Below are 25,939 nucleotides of genomic sequence, written 5' to 3' on the forward strand. Positions count from 1 at the left end.
CTGTCTAGCTATCACGGTTCATGAGTTACAGCCTGGTGACAGACGGACGGACGGACGGACGGACAGCGGAGACTTAGTAATAGGGTCCCGTTTTACCCTTTGGGTACGGAACCCTAAAAACGTCCTATTCCTGCAAATTTTCATTAAAATTCGCAATTATACAGGACAACGGTAGACAATTTCTGTGGAATGGTCCTCTGTGTAAACGTTGTGTTAACTGATACGTTATTGTCCTCAGATGATCCTGATGACGATCTACTCGTGATCGTGAGGCGCGTGTTATTGGAGCCGCTGTTGTCGATCTACTCGTGAGGCGCGTGTTGTTGGAGCCGCTGTTGTCGATCTACTCGTGATCGTGAGCGCGTGTTGTTGAGCCCGCTGTTGTCTGTTGCGGAACCTTTATGTTTACTTATTTTATTTGTTTGTGCGAGTGCAGTACGCTGGGACGATTCTCCACAGAATATCAGGAACAGGGCCCTGTAATATCAACTTTACAACGTCTATTGTCCTCTAAGAACATTCGAGTTCATAAATATGTACCTATACATTTTTTCACGTTAATCCATTGCAATAAGGTGAAAAAATGTATACATATTTATGAGCTCGACTGTACTACTCCTTAATATCCGGTTCGAAGGACCACTTGGACCGGTCCTTCACGACATAAATAAAGACTGAAAAGTTGTATATTACGGCATCTTGGCAATGTCAAAGTGTGGCGATGCCTTTATTTATGTTAAATACTTATCAACTAAACTTCCGTGAGCCACAGACATATTAAATATACTAAAAACGGATCACTCACGTATTTTAAGTCGAAAAACGCTCAATATGTTTCATTCCGTACCGAGGAGTTTTTCGACTGAAAGTAGGTGAGTGACCCGTTTTTAGTATATTAAAATGCTTATCTATGGAAATATGACGTTTATAATGATACTACAGCTTATTCGGACTCTAAAGCTTCTGGGACTTGGACTTACATTTTTTAAATATTTCTGTGTGAAATCGACCAGCGCTGCGTGTGCGCACGCTAGGTGTATGAGCGGCGACCAAAGACCAATCCGTCCAAATTGTGTACAGTACAAACGTAAACGTGCAGTCCGCTGCACTCACTTGTGATATACTTCAGTATGCGAGGCGGGCTATGGTATTAAAAAATAAACAAAACAATAAATCTGTGAGGTTTACATTTGCTATAAGTTTCAACTAAGTATTAACTGTTCCTTCCTAAAATACTTATCTATCTCTACTTAGTCGAAAGATGGGCAGAGGGTCGCTAATACAAAACAAAACTGTGTTTTCATAATCAGCCGATTTTCTCGTGTTTGCGAGTCATACACACATTCAAAACTCGACTGTCTCGACTGAGCGGTGAATGGCTCACAACAAAACCGATAAGCGAGTATATGTGCGTGCAAAATCGGTTTGTCGTGAAGTTACACTTTACAGTTTTATGTTAGCGACCAAACCTCGGTCTATTTGTCCACGGTGTCTTATGTCTTACTCCCTCTTCTAACTTCACAAACAATAAGAATGTCTATATTTATCTAAACTTTTCTTATAGCCTATATACCTCAAAAAATAACGCGCCTGCCCGCCGTTCCTATGAGACGCTAAACGTATTGTACCAACGAACACACACTTGAGTAGCCATTGTGTACCTTATCGCTACGAGATAAGAACCATAAGTGACCACTTGCGTGTGCCTTCGATCTGAAGTTTAAGATATTGTTATAGAATGAGATATTATATCTGGCAGTTATATTTATTGCTGTATTTAATAGAATAAGTTTCAAATGTTCATGTGCAATTTAAATTATTTATTAAAGATTATTTTCATACAGCTTGTATTTTGTTTTACTATTGCATGTTCTCAACTACCCAGTTCCAATTCTACAGAGTTACAACAACACGTTGTAAAGTAGGTACTATTTTAGGACTCGTAGCACGGTAACCATTAAAACGTTTAAAGGTGTACTAATTTAGATCACACCTGTTTGTAGTGTTTGTCCCGTTACGTTCCTCGCTGCCTCGCTAGAACAGCCGTGGATCTCAAATGAATCTAAGAATGAATTGCCAAACGAGTCTAAATAATGTTTTTATATTCTCTCCTTATACTATGCTACACACGTCTTAAAAATTAAATAAGGAAGTGACTATGACTAAGAGCAAGACCATAATGAAACATGCATCTGAATCACATCCTTCATATCAGTAATTAATCTAGAATCTAAATGTAGTTTATGCACAAATTTATACCTAGGTATAACTTCATGAGTGTACTGCATGCATTGAAATTTAGTTAGTCATTTACGCTGAAAAGCGTAAGTAAAATGAATAATTTGAATAGATTTTACGATCGGTCAAAGTTCTAAAATGTAAACAAATCTCCCGCCATTTATGCTGTCAACTCTACAAAAACTTACAATATTAAGTCAACTTCGACGCTTTAATCGGTGTCTCGAATAGCAGAGAAAAGTCACTGTCACTGTCATAGTTGTCAACTTATATCTTTTTATCGCCATCTCCGTCACTCAATAAGTGTAAAACAAAGACAGTTTCAAATTTCGATATCGAAACAAAACATGGATAGCGTAATGACGTAAACAAAACAGATAAAGTTCTGGCAAAGCCGCCAGCCGGCAAGTTTGACAGTTTACGAGCGATATCCGGAGTAACGGGACGTGTCCCTATTCGTCCGGGACGCGCGGGAGCAGTGTGACGTGGACGTGAAGTGCTGACGATGCTGTTGGTGTTGTTGTGCGCGTGCGCAGCTCTAGCTGCGGATGCAGCGGAGCCGGCGCTGCAGGGCGCCTCGCGCTGGTCTGTGGCGTCAAGCGTGTTGCTGAGCGACGCGGCGACCACGGGAGGAGAGCTGGGGTATCGCCTGCAGGCGGCGCTCACATTGCGCGCGCAGCCGCTGGAAGAAGGGCTGTTGCTGCACTTCACGGTACTCCTGCGCATGCTACACTGTACCGGCTTATGCATTACTTAGAACTTTCTAAATCATACTCATGTGCTCTCTCTTCCCGTCAGTCAGTTCAGTCAGTCAGTTACAAACTTCTAACATTATGTTAACAGTTCAATAATTATGTTGATGGACATACTTCATAATCATAGGGTCTAGAGGTCAAGGTAATGTAATATGAATGTTAAAAGTACAAGGATAAGCTCTAAATGATACTTTATTTAGCAATGTTGCATACTCTATGGAAATAAATATTAATTAAGTTTTATGTTATGCTGTAAGATATATTTTGCATAAAAGTCTAGACTTTAAAATAAGTTTGCTTTAACATTTGCTGAAATTAATTGGTGAAATCAGTTTGAAACAAAGTCAGAATCTTAAATAAACAAATGTAATAAAATCTAAAGTGAACCTCTGCCACATCATTCAGAACACCACTTACAAAACTATTATAATAATTTCACATCTTGCAGCTAGAGTCCCCCCAGCTGATGCTCCGAGGCAAGCACCGGAATGCAGAGTTCCTCCCGAAGCCTTCCATATGGGACACCTTGCCCAGCTCAGAGTTCCTGGCCATGTGGAATGAAGGTCACGTTACGGAAGCCTTCCTTGACCCAGCAGACCCTCCTGATGTGCTGGACTATAAAAAGGCTCTCATCAGCTTATTCCAGGTTATTAATATGATTTCTCATCTTTTGACCGTGTATATAATAATCGAAATTTCATTACATATATATTTTTAAGTTTATGTCCTGCTTACTACTAGCCTTTCTACACAGACGTTTTGTCTGGAGGTCCTCGGCATAGGCCTCTCCCATATTCATATATTTGTAGAGACACATGGATATGCCGAGGACAACCAGACAAAACGTCTGGGCTAGAAAGGCTAGTAGTACAGAGGTCCAGAGCCTGTCTTCTCCACAAGGCTCCAGCTCATAAGTTATTAATTGAAGGTCATTTTGATTGTTACTCTGACTGCATATTACACACACTAATATATTTTTAAATGACTATTATTCTGACTTTTTCTGTTTATTAGCCTTTATTTACCTAATGACTCTAATATTCAAATTTGTGTTGGTTTAGTTAAATGTTTACATGTGTTTGCAGTGCATAATAACTTACTTAGTTAATAATAAATCATTATCTTTTGAAAACAAAGTGATTATCTTTGGATAATGAATGTTGAACTCGTGCAGTAATTAGCTGTTGGTTCAGTTGATTATCCAAAGACTTTGTAATGATTACAAATATGCTAACAAATGTTACAAAATCTTTTTCTGAAACTTGCAATGAAATGTTGCCATGACTTACTTCAAATTATATTACAAATTATATCTGTATCCAGTGTGATACACACATAGGCCTGTAAAGCAACCTTCTTTTGTTTTTAAACGTTAAATTGTGACACAATGTCTTGGCATTTAACCACCAAATAGTAGATTCGTAATTTGTTTCTAGCTGTGTAAAGCTATGAATAAAACAAATTGACTACATTTTTTTTATTGCAAGTTTGAGAAAAGCGCTATACAAATCTCGGCGTGAAACGGGGTTGCCGGCCGTGTATCTCTATCCATCTATATCTACTTGGCCTTGCAACCCTTCGTTTCCCGGCCTCTGTACTAATGTTCTCTTAGTTCATAAATGTTTTGTTATTTGTTTAGTTCCAAGTGGAGGAGGGTGAGCGCAATGAGACAGATGTATCCGGCTACTGTCATGTACACTATGACGCCGTCTCCGAACTGGTCTTCAGGAAAAGCAAGGTTTGTATTCACAAATATGCTGGAATTATATTTTTCGGAGACATAAAAGATTTATTTTAATGCATATAATTTATTTTGGTAGTATTTTAGTATTTATTTTATCCTTGGTACAGTCAGCGTCAAATACTTTGTAGCAACCAAAGTAGCCAAATAGTTCGGTACACCATATATTTAGTATGGTGTACCGAACTATTTGGCCACTTTGACTGCTACAAAGTATTTGACGCTGACTGTACAATGCCTCAAGGGCCTATTTATGATATAAGCTAGTTATAGTAATCCTCTGTATATGTCATTATGTATATTGTCATTTTAAATAAAAAATAGTAAAGTTTTGGTAGTAGACGTTTATTTTCTTTAAATCATTCTACTATTTTAATTTTGTGTATCAAATTATGAGTTTTCAAAAGAATACATTTACTTGTCAAGATGATAAGATTACCTATATCTATAATATACAAATCAGTGTAGGTATGTATGAGCGGGGTCAAAGACAATCTAAAAAGATTGATAATTTAAGTTAAATTTAAAAACTTAATCTACATTTCTGCAGATGCAATGCACTTGGTTAGGAGCGGTGGATGAAGACGAAAACGATGGTTGTGCCGAACGGCGGCGAGTAGTTCGCTACGAACTGACCTCCGCCGGTGTCCTCAACAGTATTACTGCCGATGAAGTCCTGCTTCTACGCGGCACCGACCGCACACACGCGCTAAAGGTTAATAAATATTCCTTGTGTTCATTCATAGTCATCATATCGCTGATTCTAATCATTGTTTTATATAATGCTCATCAGACATAGTTTCTTGTACACACGATGAAATTTAGTTGGTGATCAGGAGTTGTAAATATTAATTTATAGGTCATACTGAGCAATTTTTGAACCAACACCGAAATAACGAAAAAAAATTGACTCTCACATAGAAAACGTCAACGTCAGACCAGTCAAAATGTATGAAACAGCCAAAAACTTTTTTCGTTATTTCGGGGTTGGTCCCATAGTAAAAGTTGCGCAGTCAGCTCAATTTCATCGTGTTTAGCTTGTGAGTATTTTCCCAGGCGCGCGCGCTGCACATGCTGACCCGCGCCGGAGCGCCGGCGCCGGCGCCCGCGGCCGCGGCCCCGCCGGGCCTGGCCGCGGCGCGCCGGCGGCTCCCCGCGCTGCAGCCCGCGCCGCTGCCGCTCGAACTCAGACCCGAGCAAAATGACGAGCCTCAGGTACTTCCCTCTAGACTCTCTGCACAACACCGGTCGAGCTGGCAACAGCGCGCCAAGCGTTCCAGCCCGTTCCGCTGCTATTCCAACTTATTGTCCGCTAAATGGTCATTCAGCATCCGCAAAGTTTTACGCAAAGTAAGACTCTATCTCATATTAAGCGTTATTGAGTCTAAAGAAATAAATACTAATATCCAAATATACGGACTTTTACATTTATAATATTTTTATCTTTTGCTCGAGACTTCGTCTGCGTAGGATGATGATGATGATTGGTAAAAGTATCCCATCCTTCGTACGTCAAACTGTCTCCATACCTACCAAATTTTATCTAAATCGGTCCAGTAGTTTAAGCGTGAAGAGTTAACAGACAGACAGAGTTACTTGTGCAATGTATATTAATAACATTAGTAGGAATTAGGATACAGATTTAACAAATTAAAGTAACCCTCTCACACAAGCCAAAAAAACTTAAACCTTATTCGAATGACATAAAAACTTCGACAAGCGACAGCTTTCTTAATCATCTCTACGTAATGTCACAGCCACAGCCCATATCGTGAAGCCACGTCAGCGTCAGAGCAGCGCGTCTGTTAAATCAATGTGTCTCGTCCGTGAACTTAGTTCGTGCAGATAGCGCCGCTTATCTCACGCACACTGACCCCTGCCCGAACTATCGTTGGCACAGTTTACTACAATGTAAACCTTTTTGTAAAGAGATAAGGTCTATCATTGGTCAGTTCAGGTTTGCTGTACGCGACGCTTAGTGACGGCTTGTATATTCCTGCATGCTAGTCATGACATTAGGGTCGCAATTATATTCAATTCAATTCAATTTATTTATTTGAAAAGACAAAAATGGTCCATAATGGATTTTTTTTTTTTTTTTTAAATAGCCTATCTTGTGTCCCACTGCTGGGCAAAGGCCTCCCCTTTTTTCCGCCACTCATCACGGTTTGAAGTATGTTCCCGCCAGTCTCTGCAAAAAGCGTCGAGGTCATCCCGCCATCTCTTTTTTGGTCTGCCTCTGCCCCGGCTAATCTGCGGTATCCATTCGGTAGCCAATTTGGCCCACCGATCCGGGTGCATACGGCAGACGTGTCCTGCCCAACCCCACTTAAGCTTAGCGGCCTTAACACCCACATCTATAATACCAGTTCTGGAGCGCAGTTCGGTGTTCCTAACTCGATCGGTTCTCCGAACCCCTAGTATGCTGCGCTCCATTGCTCGCTGGCAAATCTTGAGTCGGGACTTCTGGGCTTCCGTTAATGACCAAGATTGGGCGCCGTAGGTTAGGATAGGCAGGATACACATGTCGACGAGTTTGCGCTTTAGTGTCAGTGGAAGGTTGCCCTTCATTAGTGCCTTCATGGACCAGAAGCTCTTCCAGGCATTTTCGATGCGTCGGTCGATTTCTTTAGACTGCCTGTCATCGAAGGATGCTATCTGGCCCAAGTATATGTATTCGTCGACATATTGGATATCCTGCCCATCAACCTTGACTCCACGTTTCGCGCCATTGGTCATTAACTGGGTTTTGGCCCTGTTCATTTCGAGTCCGACTTCAAGACTTGCCGTGCTAAGGTCTTGTAGCATTTGTTCTAGATGGGGTGCAGTGTGGGAGAACAAAACTATGTCGTCGGCAAAACGCAGGTTAGTTAACCTTTTGCCGTCGACGTCAATGCCCATTGTTTCCCACTTGGTCGCTAGCTTTTGGAAAATCTGTTCTAAGCACGAGGTGAACAATTTCGGAGATAGCGGGTCGCCTTGCTTGACTCCCTTTTCAATGCGAATTTTAGGGCCAGGAACATGTAATTTAATGCTTGCTGTGCTTTGCCGATAAATGGTTCCAACGAGTTCAACATATGCATTGTCGATACGTTGCTCACGCATTGCGGAGAATACAGCAGAATGCTTGACACTGTCAAACGCTTTGCTGTAATCTACGAAAGCCAGGTATAGTGGTATTTTGAACTCGTTAGACTTTTCCATTATTTGATTTATGCTGTGAAGGTGATCTGTAGTGGAAAAATTTGGACGGAAACCGGCTTGTTCTGGGGGCTGGTGTTTATCAAGCAGGGGGGCTATTCTATTTTCGATAACTTTAATAAATAATTTATAAATGTGAGATATTAGGCTGATAGGTCTATAATTTCCAATGTCTGATTTGTCACCTTTCTTATGAAGGAGAATTATATTTGAGTGGCAAAAATCTTGGGGCAAACGACCAGAGTACAAGATGGAGTTAAACAGGTTCGTTAAGTGAGGCAACAAGGTGGTCTTTCCTGCTTTCAGAGCTTCCGTTGTTACACCATCTTCTCCAGGGCTTTTCTGGTATTTCAAACTTTTTAGTGCGGTATTGACTTCTTGCCCCGTTATGGGAGAGATGGTATCGGGACAGGAATAATTAGCCCTGGTTGAAGACGCAGAAGGGTCTGAATATAGAGTTGAATAAAACCTCGTGCATATATTGGTTATTTTGTCTCGGCTGCTATATTTTTTCCCATCTGCGTCTCTCAAACTTGTGATCCATGCTCTTTCTTGCTTAACTCCATGTTTTGCTGCTCTGAGGGAAGTGTGTGTCTTTATAGCTATTTCTATTAATTTGGTGTTGAAGTTTCTTATGTCACGTCGTATCGCACGTTTTACTTTCTTATCTATGATTGAATATTGGTCTCTGTTGTGTCTATTTTTCTCTCTGTAATCTATTAAATTTAATGTAGGTTGTGTTAGTTTGTTGGTATTCCCTTTTTGCTGTTTAATTTTTTAATAATGGATAGTAACATTTAATGTTTAAAACTAAGTCAGTATATGAGTCAGTCGACAATTTAAAAACAGATCCCTACGTACAAGACTTAGATTTCAATAACATTTTACTTGATAAGGCACTGGTCCCACCGCCGGCTACAAACTATAAGCGAGTGAAACTATAAACTACAAACTAGTGGGCGAGCGGCGAGAAGCGAGTATAGTTTTACTAGTTTAGACGCTGAGCTATAAGCGAGTGTTTGCGTGCGACGGGCGATTACTCGCTCCACTAGCTCAGCCGGGTGGCCCAGCATAAAGGTAAAAAACTTAAGAGGGCCCTATTCGCCAATGACCTATACAGGGTGGAAATAGATTTTGGGTCAGTGAGTGGGTCGGAATCTGGTGGCTGCCACCAGATTCCGTACTGCTAAGCGAAAATGGTCTTAGAAGACCTTCCTTCTATTTCAAATTAATAAAGATTGGCGTTTAAAGATTTTTGAAAAAACATACGGGGTGCGAGAAAACTTTTTGACAAACTTTTTTATTATGTCTATCGATTCTATTCCTATCCAGTATCAATAGTTTCCGTGGGTCAGCTTTCGGTAATGTACAAAAAAGTCAGAAATAAAAAAAAATGTTTTCGTACATTTACTATGAAGAAAAATTTACAATTGAGTGTTACAAAAATAGGTACCTTATTAGTGCGGTAGAGACAGGTAGATGCGATTAACCCGCAATTTTTTCCTTTATATAATAAGTTCGATCGACCACTTGCAAAGTATGGTTAACTATGTACAAGGTATATTTAATTGCCGCAGCCAAGGTGTTAAAAAAAAGAAAATCCTAATCAAAATGTTTGTTAAATAAATCGATCTCTTTCAGTTTGAACTCACTGCATTCTTTTCTGAAATAATTAATTTCTTGCATCCAACATTTTCTTGTCATTCTTTTTAAAATATCTTTTTTTTTCTTCCGTCTCTTCAAAATTGGCACTGCCACTACACACACGCTTTTATAAAATACATCATCATCGTCATCCAAACTGGACAACAAAGATAGTTCATATGATTGTTTTAAATTCATTGTAAATACGTGCACTCGCATCCACCTCATAAGGTAAAATGATCGGTCTGATCGCCAAGCAGGCACCGGCGAGTACCGCTGAGCTAGTTTTATAGTCGATAGCTTTTATCGCGGCGGTCAACTAGAAAACAGTGGTCCCACCGCCAACTATCAGCGAGCTCGGCTATCAACTAGTAAAATTATGTACTAGAAACAGTTGACAATCAGCGGGCGGCTAGTAAACATTGTATGGAATTATCGCTTACTCGCCGGGCGGTGGGAGAGTGTCTTCGCCGGCGGTGTGAACAAGCCAGCTATGAACTATAAATATATATCTCTCTCTTTTATTTACACGAAAGCGATTATCTTTTGTTCGTTTCTTGAGCTAGAAAATAGCCGATAGTTCATAGCTTACTCGCTCGCGGTGGGACCAGTGCCTTATGATGCAATTTAAATGATTTAAATACTGTATTCAAATTATGTATAGGTATTCTGAATTTAACTTAGGAAATATAGTTCGTGTCATCCACGTTGACGCGCAGAGTTGACAAATCTAACTTTTAATAGCATGACAATACGAGTCAAGGCCCGCGTCTTCGTGAAGGACACAATCTATAGGTTTGAACATACCCTTATAAAGTTCAGGAAGAAAGTTAGGATTTAAAGTCCATTTATTTCATAATTTCCACAACAAAGACGCTAACTCATAGGTACGAATAAGTTTTTGAAACGGGTCTCTATTTTTTCCCTTTAAGCAGGGGCGTAGCTACCGCCGTATCTGCCGTATCAATTATACGGGGCCCTCGGGCTACGGGGGCCCCCAACGTGCGTTATTGTGAGAAATCCTTACCTTTCCTAAGGGCCCCTAAACAAAATTTTATACGGGGCCCCGCCAAGGCACGCTACGCCACTGCCTTTAAGTTTTAAGTCATAATGTATTGTGTGTCCGCATTTTTGTTTCTCAGAACTTTTCAGGATTGCCATAAAACAAACCTAACCTACCTATCTATAGGATAACCTTAAGAAAATCCTGAGAAGTTAACGGTTTCAGAATTATGACTAATGACAATGTGACAATCATTACATTATGACTTTCAATAATGTTAGCTTAAAAATGTTTCGTGTTAGCTTAAAAATGTTTCGTTGTTAATGTCTTAATTTAATTTTTCTTTAATTGTGTAATTAATAATTATTATAATTATCGTCCTGTAATCTAGTATTAAGTTTATTATGTTTTTTTTTGTGTATTTAAATTCTTTATATTTATGAAAGAAAAGAAAGTTTAACATGTATTTCAATAATTACTTATGTCAAACAAAGGAATCTGTATTGAAACATAAATGAAATATTATAGAATATCACAAAGATTTATATGCGCAGGTTTAGGTATCCGTATCCATTTAATGTTTACATTTCAAGGTGCATTTGTCACGTAATGTGCACTATCGGTTGCAACATCACGGTAACATTATAGTTCATGAGTTATATCGCTTCATCTGGCGACTCGACTTGTCAAAATGTAAACGGATGTTGTGTGTTGTGAATGTCATTACTATCGTTTTGATATGGCAATTGTTCCATTTCCATCGTAGATATGTACAGACTTAGTTTACCTAAATAATGAGGGCACTGGGTATTTTTTACAAGCTTTTATTAACTTGCCCTGTTAGTATGTATGGGACAAATCTTGCAAGTTAAATTGTCTTTATTGTCTTTATTTTTCATAAATATTACTGTAAATGAATATATCATCGAAAAAAGAATTTTCAATTCATCCAAAAATATTAGACACATCAAAACAGCGTATTCTAAAAATAAAGTTCTGGTTATATATCTTTAATCCAGTCCCAATTCTCTAAGCTAGGGAACTCCAAAATACTTGCCGCAGGCCATATCCGACCTTCAAAATTTGACCCACTTCCCGGTTTCCGATGAAGCTGAAAATTTGCATACAAATGTAAGTCTGGTGAAAATGCAATATTATGGTACCATCAAGCTGATCTGATGATGGAGACAGAAGGTAGCCATAGGAACTCTGTGATAAAACAACGCAACCTAATTGTGCTTGGGGCTTTTAGAATTAGCTCGATGAGTATTAGTTGCCTGTGGGAAAAAAAAGTACAGTCACCGATAAAAGCTTGTACCAAAAATGAATTTTTTGCCCAAAACTTATTTTTAATACAAAATCGCCTACCATCTGTCTTTACAACCCAGACTCATGGCTTCTTAGGGGTATAGGTATTGTATGGATAATAAAAAAAAAATTTTTTTTTCACCTTACGTCCATGTGACGGTAGCGAAACGGCCAAGCTATATATTTTGACTAAGATGTAGAGTTTGGAGAGTTAGGGCTTGTAGAGTTAGAACTAGGCTCTACATGAGATCTGATTACTTTTTGACAGTGCGAGCCGTATGGTTTCGTTTGGCAAAATTTTACATGTAAATGTTTTTGATGGGATCTGGTTTCCTCAAGATGTTTTCCTTTACGAAAGAGCAACAGGTAAAACTGGCTATAATATTTCGTAAGTACATAGTTACAAGAAATTCATCGGTACAGTCAGCATCAATACAATACAATACAAAGTATTTCCCATTAAATGAATAAATAAATATTTGGGGACATTCTTACACAGATCGACCTAGCCCAAACTAAGCAAAGCTGGTACTATGGGTACTAGGCCACGATATACATACGTATATAGATAAATACATACTTATTATACATAGAAAACACCCATGACTCAGGAACATCTGTGTTCATCAAACAAATAAATGCCCTTACCGGGATTCGAACCCGGTACCATCAACTTCATAGGCAGGGTCGGCATACGTCATTCTCTCATAACTACCAAAACAGATGTATCTATATGTAGAACCATTAGAATATGACAGATACTTTCAAACGGAAACTGTAGAAATATTAGGAAGAGTCAGGGCGATAGAGTCAGTCCAAGCTAACTCTGCAGCAAATTTGATAGCACAGACTATGAAATAATTTATATAAGTTTAACGAACTTTTGACTTGTACAGTCTGTGCTATTAACATCGCTGCAGAATTAGCTTGGTCTGACTTTTGATACTTTTGGAACGTTGTTTCATCCGCTACTATCGATGCTGTATGTACAAGTCGGGGTTCAAATTTACGATACTTTAATATTTTTTGATTTTAATTTTAATTGAATGATCATTTGGCAACCTCGTAATTAGTATTTGCGCAGGAGTCCCTGTCGTCGGCGCTGTCGGCGCACCGCGCGGCCGTGCAGGCGGCGCGCGCGGGCAGCGCGCAGGCGGCCGCCGCCACGCTGGCGCTGCTGCCGGCCCTGCGCGCCGCCTCGGCTGGCGAGCTGGCCGCGCTGCTCGACCATCCCGATACTGACGAGTTGTAAGTGTTCATATCTATACTGAAGCCCTCTGTAGTTGTTTTTTTTGTGTTTTTGTGTTGTTTTTTTTAGTTGTATACCTCCACCATCCCATAGATTAAATTATCTGAAAATTAAAGATTCTTATTATTAGTCAGCTCCTGGTAGCGGAAAGAAAGGTGTTACGGAAGATCCTGGGACCTATCAAGAGAGATGACGACACCTGGAGGATCCGTAAGAATGCCGAAATCGAGGAGTTAGTGGCCGAACCCAATATCATCGGCGAAACAAAATGCCACAGACTTCGCTGGTTCGGCCATTTACTGAGGATGGGTGATGATCCGGGTGTTAAGAGAGCTTATTTGGGACGACCGACTGGTCGCCGTCCAGTGGGTCGGCCCAGATACCGCTGCGCGCTGGAGCGACAGTGTACAGGCGGATCTGTGCCAACTCAAAGCCGATAACTGGCAGGAAGTGGCACAGGATTGGGACAGGTGGCGTTCTCTCGTTTTGGAGGCCAAGACTCTCTTTGGATCACTGCGCCATAATATTTAGTTAGTTAGTTAATTATTATTAGATTATTACTTAAGATTGCACTTTCGCAAAAAGTGACTCTGCTCGAAATGGGTCACCAAAACGTAACTACTTTTATCTATATTTAGTTTTTTTTGTAACATGTCCTTTAAAGTAAAAGTTATTGGACAATAGGATTTTTTTACGATACGGTTATTTTGCGTTTTCAGAGAAGGCCTAGTCCGCGTGCTCGGCCTCGCAGGCTCACGCGGCGCACATTTAGCTGCGCGTGAGACGCTACAACTACAGGCTAAGGAACCGCCGCGAGAACACCTCGGCAGGGAGTACCTCGCTGCTCTGGCCCTCGCCCCGGAGGTGGAGGAGGTACGTGTATAATGTGTATTACCAGAGGTCTAACGTACTCGGCCTGGCGGGGTCACGCGGCGCACACTTGGCTGCTCGTGAGACGGTACAACTACAGGCTAAGGAACTGCCGCGAGAACACCTCGGCAGGGAGTACCTCGCTGCTCTGGCCCTCGCCCCGGAGGTGGAGGAGGTACGTGTATAATGTGTAACCAGAGGTCTAACGTACTCGGCCTGGCGGGGTCACGCGGCGCACACTTGGCTGCTCGTGAGACGGTACAACTACAGGCTAAGGAACTGCCGCGAGAACACCTCGGCAGGGAGTATCTGCGAAGGTGAAGGAGGTAAGAGGGACTGGTGGGAGGGAGGGGTATGCTAAATTACAACCTAAAAAACCGCCACGAGAACACCCCGTCACGGAGTACCTTGCTGCTCTTGCTTGCTTTCTCGGGGCGGGCCCTTGCTTTATAGGGGAGTTCTGGCTCGGGGTTTTTTTTTAATCTGTTCCTAATATTTACTTGGCAAAAACAATCATTCAATAGTTGAAGTAATAATTTAAAAGATATGTTAATCTATATGTAAAATATAATGTACATACATGGAGCCAAATACATTATTCTCTGGGACTATGGTTAAAAAACTGTACTGTATTCGGGTATTTGTGTCCTGTTTTACTTTTTGAGATTCCTCCTCATTTTTTCTCAGGGTCTGCTTTGGTCACTTAATACAAATAATGTCAGTTACTTTTACATCTTAGCGCTAGACTAGCAACATGTATCTTTTGCTGTTTGAGATTACCTTGATACATATAGCGCATCGCCAACAAACTGTTTTACAGTTTGGCGAAACTTTAATTATAGGTACATTGTATATTGTGATTTGTGAAATAAACTTAAAAAAAAAAGATATGTATATTGAATGTGAACAGTTTGTGATCCGCGACACGATGAAGCTGGGCGCGGGCGGCGGCGCGCTGGCGCCGGCGGCGCTGCTGGCGGCGGCGGCGGGGGCGGCGCGGGGGGCGGCGGGGGCGGCGCGGGGGGGGCGGGGGGCACTCGCCGCGGAGCTCAAGAACTCGCTCACCAGGACCCTTTCTAAGTGCAAGGTATGTCCATCTTCCGACTTTCACGACGAACGATTTCCTGACTGGCAATACAATAAGGCGCTTTAGTTATGTTGGGGCTGATGTAGGCGACGCATATCGTATAACATTTTCTTTGAAGGCGTTTTATTCTATGTTTTTCCCGTAGACAGAACTATGGTGGCCCAGACATTTGGGAGGCGTGCGCAAGGCCGATACGTGGAGACCTTTTCAGCAATTTCATGAATTTTAAGGGGTACCTACACCGAACGTATGCCCTTGCCGGTGTCATCGAACACACGTAGAGGCAGCGGCGGCACCCGCCAGTGTGTACGGACTATTGGAATTTTATGGAATTTAAAATGTACTAGGCTATTGTATAACAGATAAACAAATACAGAAATTTTATACAGGGACCATCATTTTATATCCGCAACGCAGGCTTCGTCAGGACTGTATAATACATATTAGCTGTTGTGTATGTTTGTCAGGACGACGCATGTTCCGCGGCGCGGATCCACGCACTAGGACAGCTCCGGCGGCCCGAACTCGTCGAACTCTTATTAGAACACGCAGAAACAGGCGCTCGCGCAACAGCCCTCGCCGCTATCGCTGCACTCCGGGCTCTGGCTAAAGAGGTAACTCATGTCATTCCTGTTATTAGAAACGCTACTACGATACTATGACACTACGGGCCGTGTCTAAGGTCAGGATAGCCGAGTTGTTAGAACACGCAGAAGTCAAGATGGCCGAGCTGTTGGAACACACGTTACGAGATGTTTCTAAACAGATAACTCAGGTAACTCAAGTCATACTGGAAACTTGTCGTGTATGTTTATCTGGAGGATCCATTAGGACAGCTCCGGCGGCCCGAACTCGTCGAACTCGTATTAGAACACACAGAAACAACCGCACGCGCAACTGTGCTCGCCGCCATTGCTGACTGACTGAGTGACTCATGTCATTCATGTTACTTAGAGACGTTACTTTAACACAACGGGTCTCGTCTAAAGTCTAAAGTCAAGATGGCCGAGTTGTTAGGAAGGACACGCAGAAACAGGCGCACGCGCAACATCCCTCGTCGCTATCGCTGTACTACGGGCCGTGTCTAACCTCGTGTCATACCATTTTCGACAAGGTCAATTGACAATTCGTAAACCTCATTGGAAACCGATCAGGATGGCCTAGTTGTTAGAGCACGCTTAGATTTGCGCGCTTAAAAGATTTCTAAGCTTGCTTTTTAGACTTAATTTTGACTAATGTGCTCCCCAGATTAGTATCCTACAGTCTTGCAAACCAAGTTAGACATAGAATTTTTTTATTTAACACCACATTGAAAAATGTTTACAGGCAATGCTACAAAACATTTCATTTCATTTCATTTATTCATTGTGAAGTCATGTACATTTCAATTAAGATGTTGTATATATGAACAAGTCAGAACATGACACCCCGTAGGGGCATACAATATTACTTAAAGCTAATAACAGTACCTACATAATTAACTAACAAAATAATTACAAGAACGAGAAACTTATACTATAGGTCAATTATTACATTTCATATAATATCTTTTCTTATAGGCTATAAATTATTATCATTTAAAAAATCTTTTACAGTACATATGGGGCTACTTTATAGCACTAGTGCGAGAAGTAGCATATTATGTTACTGTGTCGAACATTTAAAGGGCCATATGTACTGTAAAACGTTGTACGATACATGTGCGAATAGGTAATTCGCAACTCGTGTCGATTTAAAACACTCCCTTCGGTCGTGTTTTAATTTATCGCCACTCGTTTCGAATTTCCTATTTTTCGCACTTGTATCGTAATTTACTATAACAGAGTAGTAACATTTGTCAATAAGGAATTTAATTAATTTATTTTTAAATACTGTCAACTGGGGTTCTAGCTTTATATAATCAGGAATTTTATTAGTTATAACTATACATTTATAATGAGGACTATTTCTGTATATTTCCAAGTTAGTTACAAGCCTTAAAATGAAACTTAATTAGGCACAAATTTATGTTTACATGTAGATATAAAAAACTTTTAAAATTATGATGCTAAAAAGGAGCGAACCTCAGCATGTGTTGCAGCAGGCTCACCTACTACAACGCTTGTTGTCAAAAGAAAACATCCAACACTTAAATTTATTAATTCGTTTGTTTGTTAATTCGTTTTGCTGTTACTGTCTCACCAAAGTCCTCACGACACAGGCTTGACCTAGTATGAGGGCTACTGTTAATCTAACCGCAATGTATATAAAATTTATAATTACCTACGTTTGTCAACCCTGCCTCTACCTTGTTAATAAAGAGATTTTGTATTATGAGAGATCGACCCTTTGTGTCTGCATTATTCAAATCTGGTGTCTTTTCCTGCTGACAATTTGGTTTGCTAGGGTATAAAGTACAATGTTGGCAGGGCTACTACGGGCCGAAGCGCCGCCGCCTGGAGGCCATAGCGCTGGGCCTGGGCCGGCCGCGGCCGCTGGACGTGCGCGCCGCCGCGCTGGAACTGGCCTTGGTGTCTGCGGCCGACGTCCCGCTTTCACTGTGTACGTATCTTTATTCTTATGTTTAGATATGAGTATTACACTTAATAGAGTACGTGAGCTAACTCTGCACCGATTTTGAAGCAACTACACATTGCTACGAATTTCATAGTTTCACAGGGATTTGACGTGAGTGGCGGCATTTCCATATTCTTTTTGCTTGTGATTTTAAACCGTCTAGTGTTACATAAAGTCGCCATTTAGTTAGGAGTAACTTTAACACGGGCTTGTTTCAGTGGGCTTGACGAGGGGGCTCCGCGAGCATGGGCCCCGCGAGTTGCGGCGCCTGTGCTGGCTGCGGCTGCAACAGCTGGCCGAGACCAGGGTCGAGCTGGCGATGCTGCTGCCCGCCCTGGACCCCAGGCCTAGAGACTGGTTCCGGAGAGCACACGACGGTAGGTTACTGCCGGTAGCAGGTACTGGCTGCGGCTGCAACTGCTGGCCGAGACCAGGGTCGAGCTGGCGACGCTGCTGCCCGCACTGGACCCCAGGCCTAACATGCAGGTTCCGGAGAGCATACGACTACAAATGATCAATGTCAAAATAGACAACCCAAAGCAGAGTAACTTGGCGCAGAAGAGAGAGGAGGGCCGACCCCGAATAGAGGGATCAGGGAAAGAGAAGATTATTTCGTTATCGTGCGTCTCGTCCGCACCAATACATGTACGGACATGTACGAACGATATGTACGATAACTGAATGAAATCAGTTATTGATGTCAGTCTGATATCGGTGTGCGTTCGAATTGGCCTGTGAGATTCTGTCAATCTGCCGCCGCGGGGTGAGGTAATTCTATTCGGGGCGGGTGGACCGGGGCCATTCTGTATGAAATAATATAAAGTATGACTTACGTAGCCAGACTGAAGTGGGAATGGGCCGGTCATATAGCACGAAAAACCGATTCGTGGAGCAAACGTCTACTGGAGTGGCGACCATGGGGGGAGGAACGTCCTCACAGTAGACCCCAGATGCGTTGGGATGACGACATCAAAAGGACTGCGGGGAAGAAGTGGCTCCAGGTCGCATAGAACCGTGACGAGTGCCATAAAATGAAGGAGGCCTACACCCGAAGGGTAGAGAAGGGCTAAAGAAGAAGAAGATGACTTATGACTGAATTAGTATATCTTATTATCTGAATTTTCTGATACAGGTACATCGTCGGTGTTAGAACGCACAGCACACTGGGCGCGGCTGGACTCATCGCAGCTGGCCAATGCTGGCGTGCTCAGCCGAGGCAAGGTGGAGCTCGCCGCTCACACGCCCGACGAACAAATACATCTGTTAACCGTGAGTACTGAGTACAATATTTCACAAATCAAACAACTTCGCATCATCTGGCTATATGCTCATCAATCCCGTCGTTTACTCACGATGTTTTATTTCAACGACTGGTAAATCAATATCAAATTACATTTCCTATCTAAAAAACCTTCATCGATACGCACCGGAGTTCAAATTCTATTTACTGGTAGACTTTCAGAGCTAGGCTAGGCTAGGTGGTAGGCTACGGAGGCTGCTTACCATCAGGCGGGCCATATGCTTGTTTGCCACCGACGTAGTATAAAAAAAAATACTTTCAGAGTTTTTTTGAGTTAGGTACAAAAATGGTACATCACTGGCATGCCGACATATCACTCTTAAAATCTAAATCTTTTTAGTGCGCTTTCACCAATCTTATTATAAGTATGCACGCGACACTAAAATATCAACAGATTAAAATCAAATCTTATTGGCCTCGGCGATATTTTTGTTAAGATTTACGATTATACCTAACGATATGTATGTTTGTCTGTACGCTGCAGGTGGAGATATGGACTCGCGGCATGGAATCATTCGCGACGCCTCCAGTGGTCCCCGGCGCGGCGCGGGAGGCCGAGGACGAGCTGCCGCCGGAGGAGGGGGGGGAGGGGGAGGCCGTGGAGGGCGGCCTCGCGCTCACCGTCGGCGGCGTGCGGAGACCCGATGTCACGCTCTTTAGCGGACAGGTATATGCTGTGGACACACAATGACTCAACGAAGCTTATGGAGGGGACGCGCGAGGTGACCTGAATTTACACAGTACAGCGGACAGGTTTTACATAGAAAGTCGCGACGCCTGCGCCATATAAACTATAGAATGTGTACCATAAAGGTGGCGACTGACTTGTAACATTTCGGTGTAATGTAACGTGATACAACCCGAGCATTACAACAGTCAGTGCAGCGAGCCGAGCCGCTCGACGCGAGCACCGCGTGCTCCACTCGGCTGTCGGTTTTTACGCGAATCCCTTTGAGTGTTACAAAGGTGGCGACTGACTTGTAACGATCGCCGTGAACGATACATTACAAGCAAATGTTACAAGTCAGTCGCCACCTTAAGGCAACTGTCAGTTTATGAATGAAATGAAAATCTTTACTTTCATGCAACTATGGGCCTATAGATAAATACCTTAAAACTAGCATACACGTCATAAAATATATCTTAAAACCTAAAGCCCACACTATGGCTGCGATGCATTTCGCAACCCGGCTGTGTCAGGGAGCCGAACGGAACCGCCGAAACTTGGCACCCTTCGGCCAAAACTCCTCCTTTGTGAAAGTCGCTAGACGTTCAGTGGGAACGTTCACCACAAAAGAATTGAAATTCGCATTGTGTCGATATTCCAACTTTGCGACCCTCAGGGCGAATCCTTACTTGACTGGTACATACTTCACGATGTCCTCGACCTTCGTAAGGGAGTGTAATCGGGACACGTACAGCAGCGTCGACGGTGTTGCGGGACGTAGGAAATGGTTGTGTTCAGTCGGTGCGGTACCGCACTTATTCTGACGAGCTGGCTTCTTACTCTTCTCCACCTTTTTGAATCCATTTCCGTCGCATCGTAACTCCCTTAGACTCGGCTGTTGGTTCTCGTGAACAGGTTCACGAAGGCTCTGTACCCCTTTCTTCGGCCGCTGCTTAGACTCGGACGAAGCGGGCGGCTTCGCGGCAGTAGCAGCGTAAGAACGTTGAGGGGTCAACGTATTTTCGCATGACGTGCGCGTCTCCGGTGACAGACGCGTGGGCGGCGGTCGCCTACTCTATGCTTTCTCTCTTTATGCTCTATAGTTATATATACCACTGTAGTATATTTCAATAGCCACAAACACAAGTGTTAGTGTACGATTGTCCCAGTAATATTGATTAGTTTTGGGTGTTTCCCCAGGGCGAGCTCCTGGGCCACATCTGGTCGGGCGCGGGCTCGGCGCCCACGCCGCTGCTGCGCGCCGTGCTGCCGCGCGCGCGCGCCGCGCACCGCTACGCGCTGCAGGCCGGCCTCGTGCTGCGCGCCACCGTGCAGCGGGCGCTGGCGCTGGCGCAGGACGCGCAGGTAAGCTCGCTGGCCACGTCGGACACCCCCCGTTCTCCACGAGACCCCCCACTATATATTCGGCTTTAGTGAATTTAAAATGATCTCATAGCCCACCTAATATTGCTTTACCCGAGTTGTGAGTACGCCGCAGGCGCAGGTGTCGCTGTGGGGCCGCACGGCGCGCGCGGGGCTGGCGCTGCGCGGCGCGGGCGCGGAGGCGCGCGCGCTGCGCCTGCGCACCGCGTGGGGCCGCGTGGCGGCGCGGGCGCACGCGCACGTACAGCCGGAGTTGACTATCGCGGCGGCGCTCGACTTCTACGACAGGCCGCAGTTGTGTGTACACACCGCGATACCTGATTACACGTACAGGTATTATTATCGGATTTGTTCATCTATACATTCGTACCTTTTGTATTTTGCTTGGGAACTAAGAGTTTATTATTATATCGATGCCATCGTGACGAGGTAAATATTGTTTATATTCTGACGGGTCCTGGTACATTTTCATTTTCAGCTAGCGATTATTTAGCTCTGTCGTCTTTCCTTAGGGATAGTTACACAAAAGATCGCTATGGGTCTATGTGTATATTTGCAAGGGTTCCTGGAAATAATTAGATACGATAAAATAGCTCTGTTGGTATCTCTCGTACGCCATATGTCCTCAGTTAATCGACAAAGACTTGTTTTTGCGTGATTTCAACGAAGTGCGGGGAAACTGTCAGTACGGAGGACAGGATAGACTAGGATTTGGATCGCCATTTTGTGGATGAATTCATTCCTGTTTGACTTTTTCAATAAGAATGACGATTAATAATTTCTACAAATTCGATTTTAAATCTCTGAAAATTTATTGGCATTCTATATCCTGTTAGCGTTACTTTAGGCACGCATATGGCCGTATAAATGTTTTTTATAGAACATTACTAGATGGTTATATCGCTCCAGCCGCAACGTGACGCTGGAGTCCGTCCTGGGCGACGGGGCGCTGCGCGTGCGCCGCTCGCGAGCGACGTCGGTCCCCGTCCCGGGCCGCACCCTGGCCCTGGGCGCGCCCAACGACGCGGCGTGCGGCGCGCTGGGCGCCGAGCACCGCGACTAGTGACGTCACCCTGGCCCTCGGCGCGCCCAACGACGCGGCGTGCGGCGCGCTGGGCGCCGAGCACCGCGACTAGTGACGTCACCCTGGCCCTCGGCGCGCCCAACGACGCGGCGTGCGGCGCGCTGGGCGCCGAGCACCGCGACTAGTGACGTCACCCTGGCCCTGGGCGCCGAGCACCGCGACTAGTGACGTCACCCTGGCCCTGGGCGCCGAGCACCGCGACTAGTGACGTCACCCTGGCCCTCGGCGCGCCCAACGACGCGGCGTGCGGCGCGCTGGGCGCCGAGCACCGCGACTAGTGACGTCACCCTGGCCCTGGGCGCCGAGCACCGCGACTAGTGACGTCACCCTGGCCCTCGGCGCGCCCAACGACGCGGCGTGCGGCGCGCTGGGCGCCGAGCACCGCGACTAGTGACGTCACCCTGGCCCTGGGCGCCGAGCACCGCGACTAGTGACGTCACCCTGGCCCTGGGCGCCGAGCACCGCGACTAGTGACGTCACCCTGGCCCTCGGCGCGCCCAACGACGCGGCGTGCGGCGCGCTGGGCGCCGAGCACCGCGACTAGTGACGTCACCCTGGCCCTGGGCGCCGAGCACCGCGACTAGTGACGTCACCCTGGCCCTCGGCGCGCCCAACGACGCGGCGTGCGGCGCGCTGGGCGCCGAGCACCGCGACTAGTGACGTCACCCTGGCCCTGGGCGCCGAGCACCGCGACTAGTGACGTCACCCTGGCCCTCGGCGCGCCCAACGACGCGGCGTGCGGCGCGCTGGGCGCCGAGCACCGCGACTAGTGACGTCACCCTGGCCCTCGGCGCGCCCAACGACGCGGCGTGCGGCGCGCTGGGCGCCGAGCACCGCGACTAGTGACGTCACCCTGGCCCTGGGCGCCGAGCACCGCGACTAGTGACGTCACCCTGGCCCTCGGCGCGCCCAACGACGCGGCGTGCGGCGCGCTGGGCGCCGAGCACCGCGACTAGTGACGTCACCCTGGCCCTCGGCGCGCCCAACGACGCGGCGTGCGGCGCGCTGGGCGCCGAGCACCGCGACTAGTGACGTCACCCTGGCCCTGGGCGCCGAGCACCGCGACTAGTGACGTCACCCTGGCCCTCGGCGCGCCCAACGACGCGGCGTGCGGCGCGCTGGGCGCCGAGCACCGCGACTAGTGACGTCACCCTGGCCCTGGGCGCCGAGCACCGCGACTAGTGACGTCACCCTGGCCCTCGGCGCGCCCAACGACGCGGCGTGCGGCGCGCTGGGCGCCGAGCACCGCGACTAGTGACGTCACCCTGGCCCTCGGCGCGCCCAACGACGCGGCGTGCGGCGCGCTGGGCGCCGAGCACCGCGACTAGTGACGTCACCCTGGCCCTGGGCGCCGAGCACCGCGACTAGTGACGTCACCCTGGCCCTCGGCGCGCCCAACGACGCGGCGTGCGGCGCGCTGGGCGCCGAGCACCGCGACTAGTGACGTCACCCTGGCCCTGGGCGCCGAGCACCGCGACTAGTGACGTCACCCTGGCCCTGGGCGCCGAGCACCGCGACTAGTGACGTCACCCTGGCCCTCGGCGCGCCCAACGACGCGGCGTGCGGCGCGCTGGGCGCCGAGCACCGCGACTAGTGACGTCACCCTGGCCCTGGGCGCCGAGCACCGCGACTAGTGACGTCACCCTGGCCCTCGGCGCGCCCAACGACGCGGCGTGCGGCGCGCTGGGCGCCGAGCACCGCGACTAGTGACGTCACCCTGGCCCTGGGCGCCGAGCACCGCGACTAGTGACGTCACCCTGGCCCTCGGCGCGCCCAACGACGCGGCGTGCGGCGCGCTGGGCGCCGAGCACCGCGACTAGTGACGTCACCCTGGCCCTCGGCGCGCCCAACGACGCGGCGTGCGGCGCGCTGGGCGCCGAGCACCGCGACTAGTGACGTCACCCTGGCCCTGGGCGCCGAGCACCGCGACTAGTGACGTCACCCTGGCCCTCGGCGCGCCCAACGACGCGGCGTGCGGCGCGCTGGGCGCCGAGCACCGCGACTAGTGACGTCACCCTGGCCCTCGGCGCGCCCAACGACGCGGCGTGCGGCGCGCTGGGCGCCGAGCACCGCGACTAGTGACGTCACCCTGGCCCTGGGCGCCGAGCACCGCGACTAGTGACGTCACCCTGGCCCTCGGCGCGCCCAACGACGCGGCGTGCGGCGCGCTGGGCGCCGAGCACCGCGACTAGTGACGTCACCCTGGCCCTGGGCGCCGAGCACCGCGACTAGTGACGTCACCCTGGCCCTCGGCGCGCCCAACGACGCGGCGTGCGGCGCGCTGGGCGCCGAGCACCGCGACTAGTGACGTCACCCTGGCCCTCGGCGCGCCCAACGACGCGGCGTGCGGCGCGCTGGGCGCCGAGCACCGCGACTAGTGACGTCACCCTGGCCCTGGGCGCCGAGCACCGCGACTAGTGACGTCACCCTGGCCCTCGGCGCGCCCAACGACGCGGCGTGCGGCGCGCTGGGCGCCGAGCACCGCGACTAGTGACGTCACCCTGGCCCTCGGCGCGCCCAACGACGCGGCGTGCGGCGCGCTGGGCGCCGAGCACCGCGACTAGTGACGTCACCCTGGCCCTGGGCGCCGAGCACCGCGACTAGTGACGTCACCCTGGCCCTGGGCGCCGAGCACCGCGACTAGTGACGTCACCCTGGCCCTCGGCGCGCCCAACGACGCGGCGTGCGGCGCGCTGGGCGCCGAGCACCGCGACTAGTGACGTCACCCTGGCCCTGGGCGCCGAGCACCGCGACTAGTGACGTCACCCTGGCCCTCGGCGCGCCCAACGACGCGGCGTGCGGCGCGCTGGGCGCCGAGCACCGCGACTAGTGACGTCACCCTGGCCCTGGGCGCCGAGCACCGCGACTAGTGACGTCACCCTGGCCCTCGGCGCGCCCAACGACGCGGCGTGCGGCGCGCTGGGCGCCGAGCACCGCGACTAGTGACGTCACCCTGGCCCTCGGCGCGCCCAACGACGCGGCGTGCGGCGCGCTGGGCGCCGAGCACCGCGACTAGTGACGTCACCCTGGCCCTGGGCGCCGAGCACCGCGACTAGTGACGTCACCCTGGCCCTCGGCGCGCCCAACGACGCGGCGTGCGGCGCGCTGGGCGCCGAGCACCGCGACTAGTGACGTCACCCTGGCCCTCGGCGCGCCCAACGACGCGGCGTGCGGCGCGCTGGGCGCCGAGCACCGCGACTAGTGACGTCACCCTGGCCCTCGGCGCGCCCAACGACGCGGCGTGCGGCGCGCTGGGCGCCGAGCACCGCGACTAGTGACGTCACCCTGGCCCTGGGCGCCGAGCACCGCGACTAGTGACGTCACCCTGGCCCTCGGCGCGCCCAACGACGCGGCGTGCGGCGCGCTGGGCGCCGAGCACCGCGACTAGTGACGTCACCCTGGCCCTCGGCGCGCCCAACGACGCGGCGTGCGGCGCGCTGGGCGCCGAGCACCGCGACTAGTGACGTCACCCTGGCCCTGGGCGCCGAGCACCGCGACTAGTGACGTCACCCTGGCCCTCGGCGCGCCCAACGACGCGGCGTGCGGCGCGCTGGGCGCCGAGCACCGCGACTAGTGACGTCACCCTGGCCCTCGGCGCGCCCAACGACGCGGCGTGCGGCGCGCTGGGCGCCGAGCACCGCGACTAGTGACGTCACCCTGGCCCTGGGCGCCGAGCACCGCGACTAGTGACGTCACCCTGGCCCTCGGCGCGCCCAACGACGCGGCGTGCGGCGCGCTGGGCGCCGAGCACCGCGACTAGTGACGTCACCCTGGCCCTGGGCGCCGAGCACCGCGACTAGTGACGTCACCCTGGCCCTCGGCGCGCCCAACGACGCGGCGTGCGGCGCGCTGG

The 25,939-nt window shown here is 48.0% G+C and overlaps 2 protein-coding genes across 5 annotated transcripts in view; both read left to right on the forward strand.

Annotated features, from left to right (window-relative positions):
• Nucleotides 1-1,843, forward strand: part of LOC133526192 (calpain-A-like) — a 76,651-nt gene extending 74,808 nt beyond the window's left edge. For all 4 annotated transcript variants that reach the window (XM_061862700.1, XM_061862699.1, XM_061862701.1 and 1 more), the window contains one exon: nucleotides 239-1,843. In XM_061862700.1, the coding sequence (XP_061718684.1) occupies nucleotides 239-265 (27 nt within the window). In that variant the 3' untranslated portion in view covers nucleotides 266-1,843. The remainder of the gene's footprint in view (nucleotides 1-238) is intronic.
• Nucleotides 1,844-1,898: 55 nt separating this feature from the next.
• On the forward strand, nucleotides 1,899-22,075 carry LOC133526643 (microsomal triacylglycerol transfer protein). The gene is made up of 17 exons (XM_061863337.1): nucleotides 1,899-2,950; nucleotides 3,442-3,639; nucleotides 4,633-4,731; nucleotides 5,285-5,449; nucleotides 5,791-5,949; nucleotides 12,975-13,138; nucleotides 13,859-14,021; nucleotides 14,110-14,184; nucleotides 14,920-15,096; nucleotides 15,564-15,710; nucleotides 17,505-17,637; nucleotides 17,871-18,029; nucleotides 18,785-18,921; nucleotides 19,437-19,619; nucleotides 20,820-21,052; nucleotides 21,087-21,335; nucleotides 21,912-22,075. Exons 1-17 carry the CDS (start codon nucleotides 2,744-2,746, stop codon nucleotides 22,063-22,065), a joined length of 2,802 nt encoding a protein of 933 aa, XP_061719321.1. The 5' UTR covers nucleotides 1,899-2,743; the 3' UTR covers nucleotides 22,066-22,075.
• Nucleotides 22,076-25,939: the final 3,864 nt, after the last annotated feature.

The sequence above is a fragment of the Cydia pomonella genome, chromosome 16 (genome assembly GCF_033807575.1).
Source record: "Cydia pomonella isolate Wapato2018A chromosome 16, ilCydPomo1, whole genome shotgun sequence".
NCBI classification, from domain to species: Eukaryota; Metazoa; Arthropoda; class Insecta; order Lepidoptera; family Tortricidae; genus Cydia; species Cydia pomonella.

Bases quoted from the DNA above. Each gene is read 5' to 3' on its own strand.
- LOC133526643 (XM_061863337.1), top strand. From the start codon at position 2,744: ATGCTGTTGGTGTTGTTGTGCGCGTGCGCAGCTCTAGCTGCGGATGCA. The intron at 3,640-4,632 runs GTTATTAATATG...TTATTTGTTTAG, and splicing joins CTCTCATCAGCTTATTCCAG to TTCCAAGTGGAGGAGGGTGA. The intron at 21,053-21,086 runs GTGAATTTAAAA...GCCCACCTAATA, and splicing joins CCACTATATATTCGGCTTTA to TTGCTTTACCCGAGTTGTGA.